General features: G+C 39.3%; 1 protein-coding gene across 4 annotated transcripts in view; it reads right to left on the minus strand.

The window, feature by feature from the left end:
• Positions 1-4,854: 4,854 nt before the first annotated feature.
• Positions 4,855-13,595, minus strand: part of RASSF3 (Ras association domain family member 3) — a 106,011-nt gene continuing 97,270 nt past the window's right edge. For all 4 annotated transcript variants that reach the window (XM_071423504.1, XM_071423506.1, XM_071423505.1 and 1 more), the window contains 4 exons: positions 11,056-11,163; positions 9,262-9,529; positions 8,087-8,202; positions 4,855-7,715 (listed from right to left, as the gene is read on the minus strand). In XM_071423504.1, the coding sequence (XP_071279605.1) occupies positions 7,566-7,715; positions 8,087-8,202; positions 9,262-9,529; positions 11,056-11,163 (642 nt within the window). In that variant the 3' untranslated portion in view covers positions 4,855-7,565. The remainder of the gene's footprint in view (positions 7,716-8,086; positions 8,203-9,261; positions 9,530-11,055; positions 11,164-13,595) is intronic.

The following is a 13,595-nucleotide window of genomic DNA, read 5'->3' on the forward strand; positions in this document are numbered from 1 at the left end:
ATAGAACCTGTACTTGCTTGCATTTCCTTGGAAACCTGTGTAGTTGAAGAGATGGAAAACAGAAAGCACAATGGAGAAACTGCTATTCATAATTAAGAGTAATATGTTCTGCCCCAGGAAAGAAGAAGACTGAAAACCCATGTGAGGCTTTTTCCAAAATGGGAACTGTGACCAACAATAAGATACATGCTACTTCTTCACCTCCATCCCTGTTACAGAGCTGAATTTGTTGGATGATTCTGTTTAAAAATACTACATACATTTCCTGAACTGTAGAAGGTGGTGACTTGGTACACCTTTAACCTGTTTAAGTCTGAGGCTTTCACAAGCTGTTAAAACATGTATTTCTGCATTTTATTTGTATTTCTGCTTAACCATGTGGTATCAGTTTCATTTCTCCTTCAGCAGGGCAGTACAGTATTCCATTAAGTAGACAAAAATATTTAATGGCTGCCTGCACATTGCTTGCTTTCTTTTGATGTTCCAGCTTATGAAAACTATAAAGTTTACTGTAGCACCACAAGAAAGGGCAGTTCTGTATTACTTAGACATTCCCAGCACTGACAGCCCAAGTGACACTACCATTAGAGTTATGGAAGCTTGCCACATCATCTTGTCATTAATTTCTAAGAACAAGCCGCATTTGTGAAGAAAATTGCTGTTACAAGGCTAAAGGAATCACCTCTTTTAGAAAAAGAAATACACAGCCTTAATATTTCATTCAAGGGATGGAGCAGGGGAATTCCATGATAAGAAAGAAAGGGCAGTGCTAATCTATTGCTTTCCAGATGCTGCTCTAGTCAGATTCAGCTGTCAGTATTTTGATAATATCCACTGAACTGTGTTTAGAGCTGTGGTCCAGTAATTGCTCAGAAATCTCAGAGTAATCTGCTTTCTCAAGGTGTTGAAGTTGTTTGAACTTACTCCAGCTGCCAAAACCCACCCATTTTCTAAAAACAGGAATAAGAGGGACTTGATAGAACTCAACTGAATCACCCACTTCATTTTTCCTGTGCAAATTCTAGGGAAAAGCCAGCTGCATGACTCTTGCTTGGCAAGAATGACGTTATAGATTCCTATGGGTTGTGCAAAGACTCTAAAGATTCATGGGGATATTCTCATGCTGTTGATGAAAATCAGTGAAAGCACCAGCAGAGTTTACAAGAGCTACCTTGGTCCTGAGGCTTCTGTCAGGACAGAAGTTAGCTTCTGTTATCAGCTAACTAAAATGGGCAGTAGATGAAAGGAAAACATTACAATGACTGATCCAAACCAAGAACATAGAGATCTTCTCTTACAACATGAAAATCCTAAGCAAAAAAACCTGTGTGTTGTGGTTTTGCTTAGCCTGTCATGTTTTAAAATAATACCAAAAACATCTAAGTCTGACACTACAGGGCTAGCTATGGTTTTTACCGGATACCTGCTTAGTTGTTTTTCTCCTCTGCTTTTGAAGTGTTCAAATTAACAAGGCAAAAACCTCACAAAAGTATTTCAGGTCTTTTGAAATGGTGTAGTAACTTCAAAAACTTCTCTGCAGAGTATCAAAGAAAAAACACCAGCAGCAATTAAGCCCCACCTTTAAAAAGAGTGTCCTCCTGCCTTGGGCTGCTCCCGGCTCTGAAGCAGCACAATGCACATGACCTATCCTAGATCCACTGTTCAACAAAACACACTTGTAGTGTAAAGTCTGTTAACTTCCTGGAAATGCTCCTCTGATACATCTTTTATTTACATAGATTGAACTAAGGTAGATGTTGTGTTCTTTCTATGTGACCTGCATTTTCACTCAGCCTTGTTTACATTCAATGAGTGCTAGCTTCTAACATGTGTTAGAAGATACTCTGTACAAATTATCCTGCCTTTCTCCACCAGAATTACTAAAAGTTCCACAAAGAACCAAAGAACCGCAAGTTCTGACTGTGAGTGCTCATTTGACAAACCAGAGCAGATAAAAATACAGAAGTGTCTAACATCTGCTCACTCACATCTATGGAAAAATGTTAGGAGCAAAGAGGGCAGATTCTGGAAGTATCATCTGACAAGTCTAGATTAAAAGAACTGTCTAGGATTACTGGCATACAGAAAGCACCTGTTTAAATGAAGGGAGAGCTTCAGAGCCAGTGTTCTAATACAACTTTGCCTGGGAATAAAACCAAGAGGCTGAACTTTGCTGTCATAAAATCTACTGGCATTCTAATTCCTCCTGAGACATGCTGGAAACAGCTGAAATTTCTGATCACATTCCAGATTCTGTATTTAAAGAGAGAAATCTTAGACTTGTAATGCTCTTTTCTCTCATGCTATGTGCAAGGCCACAATGCTATATTTAGGTTTACAGAGTTAGTGAAGGGAGTTTTGCACTCTACTTCTCTCACTGGTATTCATGGTAAAGTGAAGGCAAAACAGAACTATCTTATCTGTAATATCCTTATTCATATGGAAAATGCACGCAAGAAAGACAGCACCAAGTTAGTACTTTACACAGCATCATAAAATGTTTGATTTGGCAATTGCAGGAATAATCCTTGGATTTAAAAAAAAAACCTTCAAAATTCCAGTTGTGAACACTGCCCTTCCCAAAAGTTGTAGAGGGAGAGGTAGAGAACAGAAAGTGCAATAAAAAGACATTTTTAAAAACCACCTTTGAGGAAAGCAGGAAGGAAACTGCTTGAGAAGCCATTTGCTAGTACTGGGTGCCTCAGTGCAGGGTGCTGGGCTGGGTCCCTTTCAGGCCTACGCTGCTGCAACTGAAAACACTTCTAATTTCAGCTTGCACAAAGGCAAACAACAACACTCTGGAATTACCTCTCACCTTGCTAGCTCATAGCACAGGAAGGTGCTTTTCAGACAAACATGTCCTGGCCTTTGCAGTATTTCCTTGAAAAATACCACAGAACGAGTGCCAGCAGCCAGGCTCCGTGTCTGAAGTGCTTGGCTCAAACTGCTCAGAACTGGGCGTTGCCTACTTCTCCACACTGGCTACTACAGCAATCTCTTCTGCCCACTCACACATCCAGAGGAAAATAATTCCCCCAGAACAGGTAAGTCCTCAGTTCACAGCACTAAACCTGTGTTCTAAACAGGAGATCAGACTGTGTGTCCTCTTACCTGGCTTGAATTTTGATCTGCAGCTTTTTATTCACTTGATCCAACTAAGGCAAGAGGTGAAGTCTCAAAATGGCACCAAATTAATTATGAAGTACGTGTAAGAAACAAGACAACATTGGACTAGAAAGTTAGTTGAAGAAATAGGATTTTATTCCAGATACTAGTAACATGGTATTAACTTTAGTTTTTTAAAACAATTGGTTAAAATTGGTACTTCAGACTAAATTAAGGATTCTGTGGAGCTTTCAGGTCCAAGCTAAGAGTATTTAGACTTTTATGAGTATTTATTTTCTGAAACAAATATAAACACAAAATTGCCATAATCCTTGACAGTTTTATTCCTTATCATTAGTCTGAGGTATACTAACAAATCTCCCTCTGGGAATGTATGAATACCACACTAGTCAGCATTGTTCTGCTCAAAACTCACTTATTAAAAAAAGTGTTTCTATTTTGCACTTTTATAGGAGAAACTATTTTTTCTGCATATGAACTTAAATAGTGTAATTTATATGCTCCTGCAAGATGAAAACTGTAGGGAAGGTTTTGAAGCACAGTTCTTTCCCAACAAACACAAGCATGCTATTGAACATTAAAATGAAAGAGGAAAACATACCTGAATGGTTCTAGATCAATGGGAGATGGTAAAAAGTGAATGCTGACAAAATTTGCAGGACTGCAGCTGGAAATCCCCATGCTGGGAACCTGGGAAGGAAAGAAAATTGTTCTATACTCACACACATACAGGAAGAGGGGAGGAAGGGAATGGAGTCTGGTGGCGTTTGTTGCAAATGTTCAAAAATTTCAGCGCTAAAATTTCAGCCTGCAGGAAGCCAGAGCAGACTGACAATCTGCTGATCCCTGCCATGGAGACGGTGCTGCTGTCCTGCTCTGCCTCCACACTGAACTCATCAGTCTCCAGATGGATGATTCTGCCCCTGATCCAGCCACCAAAGCACACGAGGTTTTTTCTGCTGAGTTGTATTGCTGGTAGTAGCTGACTGCCACAGGCAGAGCCCAGTGACTTGTGGGGTCAGCAGCTTTGCTGACTCCAGTATCTTTAGGGCTTTCATCCATCCCACCCTGGCAGAATGCTGAAGCACTTGCCATTTGCAGGCCTTGCCAAGCACACAGAGTTGTAATGGGGCTGTTGCACACACCAAACCGTGATGAGGTCTCACATAAACCAGCCTTCAAGGCACTGCCTGAGCCACTGCCATCTCCTCTGCTGCAGGGCCAGGGTGCCCAGGGAAGTGCCACAGAGACCAAAGCAAACAGCTCAGCAGATCCCTTCTACCAATTAAATCAGGGAGGAATAAACCACTTCTATGAGACACAGAGTAAGTAACTGGAAAATTAAACATGGATGTTACTGAAGAAAACCACTAAAAAGCCATTAAACATAGAAAGGAGTAAAAAGCAGTTCCTGGGGAGAGGGCTGGGGTATCACCTCCAGTTTTGGTGTATTGGCCTCGTTCCTGCAAGGTGTTTTTTAACAGAAAGGAAACAACTCGCCCGTGGGCTGTCCTACCCAGCACCACTGCACTCCCCCTACAGAGGGGTCAGCTCCCTGAGCCCCACAACCCCCAGCTCTGCTCCCTCCCTCTGTCCCAGGCAAACCTTACTTTAGGCTAAAGGCCAGCTGTGTCTGCCCACAGCACTCACAGAAATCCACCTGGCCTCAAAAGGATCACAACACATCGCCAGGGAAAGGAAAAACCAAACACACGTCACGTAACCAAGTGTTGCCAACTTCAGCTTTAATAATGGAACCATCACTTTTTTGCCATTTCAGTAATAACTTTAAGGGGAATAAAAACTTCCCTACAAAAATAAAACTAAGCTTGTTAAAATTATAAATAGTTTAAATGTTTGTATTTAAAGACATATATTTTAATGTTTCCCTGCATTCCCCCTCCCTCATCATTTAGTCATTCTGGTACCATCATATAATGACAAGAAAACAGTTTTGCAACAAAAGCTCTGACAGTTCAATTTGATGCTAAAATTAAAAAAAGATAAAACTGACCAGGCATGACCATTTCTTTTAAATTAAAGCTGCTGTAACTGCCAGTGTGTAGAACAAAAAAGAAGAAAATTAACTCCACACATGACATCTTAAAATAATTAACTGTGGACTAAGACAAAATTAAAATAAAAGTTTATTTTGGTCCCCCACCCCCTTCCCCTTCACCCCAAATCAAGACTCATAGTGCATACAACACTGATTGAGGTTTCTGGCTAAAGTAAATGAAGATGTGCCTACTTAAAAAGACTGATAGTTTAGTTCAAGTAAAACCAAAATTCACATATTTCTATACTCAACTTTAAAACTCAAACAGTGTTTAAATCTGAGCAACAAATGGTTCAATATTGACAGCGGTTATGCAATGATTACAGAGCTATGGGCAGAAACAAAAATTAAGATGTTAACAGAATACCCACCAACACACTGCTGCGTTCCTAGAAAACCAAATTGTAACAAAAACAAAAGCATTCCCTGAACCATTATAAAGTGTCTCACTTGAGGATAATGTTACTAACTCACACATGCACTACAATGTTACATGTGAAATTAAAAAAACAAACAAGATACGCCTTAGATATAGTTAGTCCTACTCTTAATTTCTCTTAACTCTTTAAAACATTATGATTGTCTCATAAGCTTGCAAATTCTTTTTACTTAAAAACCTTGTGAAGAGTTTTAAAAAGAATCTTACTAAGTAAAGGAAACAAAGGCACAATTACATAAAATTAAGGGGAAGAACAGAAGCATCTTGGAGTTTCACACAGTATCCATTAGATGTCACCAAAGTTTTAACAATTCCTTGGGAATTTAAAATGAACACATTAAGAACAGAGGGGAAAAAAACCCCACCACAACTTCTGCTGCTCTTCAATCCTGAGCACTCCTCCACTCCCCCACCCCCCAGGACATAACTCATTTCCTCTCTGGCATGATAATGACTACAGTATCAGTCACTCAAATCTGCCTCATGCTTCCATGCTTCTATTGCACACCCACTTCTTTGGTTTCTTTTGAACATGCTTTTTTTTTTTTTTAAGATAAATAACTCTGAAAGAACAACAACTATATTTACACTAAAGTAAAAAGTTTTCTTGCTACATTTTTCCTACTTTTAAATCAAGTAAATCAGCAGTCCGCAGAATTTGGTAATCAGTTTTTCAATTAAGAGTTTGAAAACCATAAGGAAAAAGTTTTGCCTTATTAAAAGCAAGAGTTACTAAGCTCAGTCACCAAAACAGACAATAAATGTTAATGTTCTGCTGGGCTGGAAATATGAATAAAAAAATTCTACTTTCTTTGCCTGACTGAGCTTTTAACAAAGAAAGAAGCAGAGGAAGCTATTTCTGTCTTTCAGATATGGTAATTCAAGATTATCCAGCCTAAAAATGGATCACTGGGCCAGAGGAAAGACCTGACTTACAATAAAAATCAAATGCATCTGTAGTTGTAGCTTATGTCTGCACCCTCGCTAGACAGGTATTTCTCACAGAGTTATCTGAGACATGGACCACTTTTCAGAATTCAAGTAAGCAGCTTTTTAGGTTTGCCACACTTTTCAAACCCTGACTATGCCTTTATGGAATCAGCTTCTCCAAAAGGGGCCTGTATGTGCAGCTCCATTTCCATTCTTACTTAGCTTTTGCTTCTCGTTCCTTCCCACTATTTCTATTATCTTTATTTCTTTTCCAGTGTGGATTTACACAGTTAAAAACCATAAAACCTATTCACAATATTAAAACATACTAAAACTTTAACCTTGTAGAATTAGTATTTCAACTTTCCTCTGTGTAAATACTATTTTTATTTAAAACCTCCTGTCAGCTATTAGAGTTCTTCTCCACCAACTCTTACCTTCTTTTCAACCTTCTCTTTACTTTCTTCACAAAGACCACTTAAAAGCTTTCCACAATTTCACAGTACAAACCACAGGATCTCGTAAGCTTTTCCACCTATAACAGTTCTCTCACAAATTATACAGTAACTATTCAAAAACAGAAAGGTAGTGCAAATCAATTTCATCTCTAAGATAGTGCTCTAATTCTCATCCAAATGGCTTTAATAATATTTTTTAACCCATCAATTTGCACATCCTTACTTGTAAAGATACCATTAAGCAAAGAAGAAAAAAAAAAGGTATTTCATAGCATCCTAGGAAATTGCTTACAGTTTCACAGCTTGCACCAAGATAACTTGGGAAACTCTCTAGGCACACAGAGGGTTGCAAACTGATGTACAAACATGCAGAATCCCTTACTTGTGGGTGCAAGATGCTAAGTGACCTGGCTTATGGAACTAAGTCTACCCTGGCATCACAAAACAGTCTTCTGAATAAAGAGAACTACTCTCTGCTGCTCTTTGTACTTGGGTTTGGCATGCTCTATTGACGTTTGGTAGCGCGTTTTCCTGAGTGTCCTTTGGCCCCTTTTTAGCCAGGCTTCAGCACCCCCCGAAGGGCTTCTTCAAGCTTGCCCCTGTAAGCTGCATAGCGGTTCTTCAAGAGCTGCAGTTGGTCACTTTCCTCTTTGTCCAGTATGCGCAAGAAGTTTTGCAGTTCAGGAATACTAAAGGCTTCCCACTGGAAGGGCAAAGAGTGCAAAGAATGGATGAGATCAACAGAAAATTCATACATCTTTTATATATGCAGTATTTCCAAACAAAACCTCAGACACTGTAGACAATTTCCAACTGAAACAGTATCAGGCACCTTCCTCGCAAATCTTAGAGCATCTGACAATATTTTACTCTTTCAATTAGTTTTTTTCTTCTGCAAGTACAACAGGTCAATCTAACCACAAATGAAATGTTTACAAAAGGCACAAAGGAAATTACCAGGGGAAAAAAGTCTGCTTCCAGAAAATGATCTGCCCGCTCAGCACAGCTCAAACAGAAGCCCACTCATCCACGAGGTTACACAAACACTGGCCCAGGAGGGTGTGTGTGACCTACCATGACTTCTCCAGTTTCATGCTCGCGCAGAACGAAGCTGAGCATTTCTGTTTTGGGGCCTGCCACCAAGCGCAGGTAGAGGGGATGTTCTCTGTCTGACAGCTTGCAAGTATAAACTGCAGGAGAAGGAAACCACAGTCATTATCATCTTTACCAACAATGATTCTAACACCTGGAATGACTAACGCTAGCTAATGCTAAAAAAAATTCAGAAAGATGCATGTGTAGCCAAAATTTACACACTGTTTATCTATCAGTCTACATACTGGTTTTGAGCAGTGAGTTTTAGGGAGGAGCTGAGCAGGTGACTGATGGTGTCAGTGCAACACTGCATTTGCACAGGAATGAAATGGCCTCCAGTCAACACAGTACATGGAAGGCAAGGGGGGAAAATAACCCACAAGAAAAAAACACAACACATAGATCTCTTGCTCTATCTAAGCATTTATGACATCAGAGCTGTGTATTCACCGCTCTGATTTAAGTTTTCCACTTAAAATTTCACACACGAAGTCTAAAAGACAACTCTGCTTATCTGACAGTCAGAAACATCTGAACTACTGAAACTCTTCTCAATGTCCACTGAAGGAAGGCAGATTCTAAGTGCAAGAACACAACATTGGCAAAATGCACCTTTCCCTAAAAAACCCCTTTTCCATCTTCTGGTATTCCCATCACAACTTGCAACAAACTCCTAATAGCAGCCAGTGCCCAGGGCCAGCCATGTGAGCACTGCCACGTGAGCACAACACATGTGCCCATGGTTGTCGCCTCGAGAGCGGCCTGCCAGTGCCAGTACCTCATGCATCACAGACACCATGGCTTATCTGTTTGAAAACCTGGCCTGTAACTTCATCTCACAACTCTGCAGTGTATCAGGCCAGCTGAAATTTAGGACCTGATAAGGGCACGAAATAAAACAAAATGGACTGCAAAGCACAGGAGATCTGTGTAATGTTTTAGCAGGTGACTTTGTCTTGGATGAATTATCCTGAAATACTCCCAGTCTTTTACAATCTTACCATGTTACTTTATATATGGAAAAAAAGACAAGGTAGGAAGACTATTACCCCATTTATCTGACTTCTTCCACCCTGCTAATTTCAAGTATTACTATAGCACAACTCCCTCCCCAAACCCTTCTATTACCAAAATGCCTCAAGCTCAGTTTATACCTTGATCTTCCTTGTGACAGCGTTTGTAAAGTGCAAACTTAGCAGGGTTGTCAGCCACAAAGAACTTCTTGAGCAAGGCCTCGATAACTTCCCGCACAGTGTTGGTGCTGCTGATGTGGAGGGTGTTCACACAGCCATCTGGCAGGTAGAAAGCAGTTTCCTGGCTGCTGGGAGCACACCTGCCCTGGCTCTGGGAGGACTGCACAGTGATGGGTCTGCACAGCTCCATCTGCACCTTGATGAAGCCAGTGTAAATCCCATTGGCATTCTGCAACGAAGGAAAGGCCTGGACTGTTAAAATCATCAGCAGTGACCACGTGTGACACAGCAGTGCAGCAGGCACATGAAAATGCTCACAGTGAGCACTATTTAAATACCACTGCAATACACGACATCTCACAGGAAAGGCATTGCTTTCATAATTCAGACAGTTATTCTCTCTGGTATACCTTCTGAATATAAATTTTTCTTATTAATAACTACTGAGTATTAATTTTTTCTTAATAATAACTGCTGAATTCTAAGTATATTAGGATTCATCAAGCAAAAGGTACAACACACCAGAGATAAGTTTTCACTTTAGGAGAGGACTATGAAGTGTAAAAGATCACTAATACCCATCTTTAGCTACAGATTTCGTGCAGAAATACAGAAATCATCTCCTACATTTTAGCTGTCTTTGTCAACTTAGTCTGAGGCATTTAGATGGTCAAATCATGTTGAAAAAGCCCTAACCAACAGAAAAAAAAACAAACCCCAAAAAACTCACAAGAAAATAAACAAAAAACCAAACAAAAACCCCAAAACTCAAACAATCAAACAAAAATCCCAAAAATTCAAACAAACAAAAACAAAAAAAACCCCAATAAACAACAAAAAAAACCCAGGCAAAACCCCAGAATAAATGCCAATCCAATTAACATCTGAAAATATTTATTTCAGTTGCTCTTGAAAGACAAAATAGCAAAGCCAATCAAACATTACTGAGCTAGAAAAATTTTGACAATCTAGTTTTAGGCATAAGTCCCGATCCACATGCAAACACATAACAAAGATCTTTTTAGTACATAGTCATACTTACATGGTTTAGGATATAATGGAATTTCACAATTTCCATATACACCCACAGGAATATGTCATGTATTAGAAAATCTGGACAGCCTAACAACTGAATAACAGATTGCTAAGCAGATAGATGTGAATTTTGTTAGTATGGTCTTGAGTAGACCGAACTGAATATTAAACCTGGTTCACAATCCTTGGAAATGAGAAGTCTTATGTATTCCAGTTTGTAATTTCTATGGTTTTTGGGGGAAGAAAGTCTCTTCATGCTGAAAACCTGTATGACTACTCTGAAAGTTAAGTATCCTATAATAAATATTGTATGTTTTAACTTTTATCACTGCTTGAGCATCCTTATCAAAGAAATCTGACAAAAATTTATCTGCAAAAACAAGAAAAATATACCTTCATTTTTACCATCTGAGCTTTTTCAGAATTTGTAAGAAAATTTTGACAAATGTACAGCTTAGTGTCAGCTGACAGTTTACCTTAAACACAGGTACATCAGTTTGTTTTTACAACACTTTGTTTTGATCCATGTAAAAGAGCTACAGGGATAAAAAGCATTTCAGACATGAGATTTTAATTTGTCAGTCTAAGGAAAAGTCTCTTAGAAAACCATCTAAACAGAGAGAGTTTCATATGTAAGACGCTGAGAATAAAACAATTCACAACGCACTACAAAGCTACAACTCAACATTAAAAATTACAGGAATTCCATGCAAAACTTACCAAGGTCATCTTTAATTTATCAGTGACAGATGAATTATAGCTTTGTATCTTCTCTTTAACTTCTTCTTTACTGAGATAAACATGAGGTTCTCTCTCCTTCTGAACATCCTTCAAAAACAAGACAGCAGTTTTAAAACACAGTATAAAATAAATTATTTTATGATTCTGGATACAAACATTCTTAGTCCAAATGGTAATTATTCCACAGAGGCTCAACATAACAGTAATTAGCTGTGCAGCAACAGCAAGGATTAACACATTAAGCAAATCAAACAGAACACTGGGACTGAAGGGAGATGGCAGGGAGATAGTTTAATCATCACACCCAAAGCCACCTGTGCCCTTTTGCTGCCAACTGTTTTCCTTCAAATATTTTGCAGCAGTATGCAAGAGAGCTCAGCTCAGCTTATGGCTTGATTTTCTCACATCAATGCTATGCCATCCTGTAAAGAACACTTAAAATTTTCATTAACTATTACTTGGGGCACAGATAGGTATTTCTGAACAAACAAGGAGCACATCTGAAAATAGCAGCACGTCCTAGCAAGAAACCCCAACGATCCCAGTGTGTGCCAACAACACGACAGCATCCCTGCATTCCAATGTGACAGACAGGATGTTACATACAGGGTCACTGCCTACTGCATAATCCATCAGAAGTAACTCTCTAGATACATAATGTTACACCAATTGCATGGGCTTTTCTTCCCATGGGGGAGGCCCTATTAAGATTTTTCAACTGTTGCTTTTACAAGGTTGCTGTGGATTTCACGTGTGGCAGTAAAAGAAGACCCTGGAATTGTATTTTTTCCAAACAAACATTTGTTCCCAATCTGTATTCCCGCAGCAGCAAACCAGTGTTATAAATACACTCCAGTTTCTACCACTAGCACAAATGCCATATATAGTATGAAAGAGTTTTAGCTCTCAGCTTTGATGATTTAAGGCTTCAATTAGAAAAGGGAGAAGCTTTGAGGAGCCTCGATGCTTTCAGAGAACACCTGAGCACATTCACTCTACAGACAAACCAAGTCACAGTTCCACCTGTCCTCCCAAACACATTCCAGTGTAATGTATCCTGAGGAAGGGCTTCCCTGACTTGAGTGGCCTGTTCAGAATCCCACTCTATTGGACACCACTCAGCACAACTCAGCACACATCTTTGCAGGCACTTCAGTTTGCCAGACACTACCCCAAAGATGAGCACATCTGCTGTGGCATTGTAAGGTTCCACTTGCCAGAAAGAATCTGCTGAACTTTTTCTGTCTCCTAATTTAAAATCAACTATTTTTAGCTCTTTTAGGCTTAGTTTTGCTTTTTCTATATGGCATTTCACTAAATGACATGCTGGAGCAGACTTTTTTTCCCATGGCTATAAAAAGAAAGGTGTGGTCTGAATGGAGAACTTGAAGCCAGAAACCTTGAATTCTGATCTGGGCTCAGATACTGGTTTCCTACATAACACTGAGAACATACCTTTATTTCAAGATCAGGAAACTGAGGCAAAAAAGGAACACCAGTGAAAGACAACTCTGCCATTAGTTCCTTAAGCACAATTCTAAGATTGTGTAGCATTTTGCAAAGCTGACAGACCCCACCTACTATATTACAAATACCCAACCCAATTACTGAACATTTTCAGAATTCAAGTCTCTATTCTCCCAAGAGAAATGAAGCCTTCTTGCCCTTCTGTTTTCCATCTGCCCCAAACTGCCCCAAACTATAAAGAAAGACAGCTTAATTTAAACTGCCCACTTCATCTCCCCAAAGGCTCCTTCAGCTTTATAGTGTTCAATCTGGGGGCAAACAAAAGAGGCACAAAGGAAAAGAAGTGGATACTAAAGGGACAGGAAACAGTCTGCAAGCCTCTATCTGACATCTATGTGACACATTTCAAGAACCCAAGCTTTAACTTGCAACATTCCCTGTCAGGGTAAGTGCAGACAAACTCCTTCACAGGCATACCAGCCAAGACTCACCTCAGAGACAAGCATTCATACCTCTCCAATCTACTAACAATATTGATACTGAAATTCCAATACCAGACACCTCAGCTTTAATGCTTATTATTAATTCATTTCTGATTGTTCAAGCAGGTACCTATCCTGTTGGAACTGTCACCATGATTACTGAAGTCACCCACAACATCCGCTATTATTAAGCAAAAAACACTAACTAGGAAAGAGGAAAAAAACTCACCTTTCCTATGTTGAAATATCAACCTTTGTTTAAAAAAAATCAATAAACAAATAAACAACCACTCCACATTAACTTCTGTCCACCTCGAAGTTTAATTCCACAAAAAAGACCTTTAATAAATGTAGATGACAAAAAGAACCTATTGCCTTTAATGGCAATGGCACAGGGTAAAGTTCACAGGGCTGACATCTAGGAAATTATCTGCATGCATTATTAAGAAGAAAAAAAAGGACAGGGGAAAAAAACTTGGTGAATTGGAGGGTATGAATAGACAGTAAGAAACTTTGTCCTATTTTCACATAGGAGAGTTTTCATACTGCTCTCCCAAAATGACAGAAGTT

This window comes from Agelaius tricolor, unplaced genomic scaffold, assembly GCF_023055355.1.
Source record: "Agelaius tricolor isolate 1412-34295 unplaced genomic scaffold, bAgeTri1.0.p SCAF_3, whole genome shotgun sequence".
Lineage (NCBI taxonomy): Eukaryota > Metazoa > Chordata > Aves > Passeriformes > Icteridae > Agelaius > Agelaius tricolor.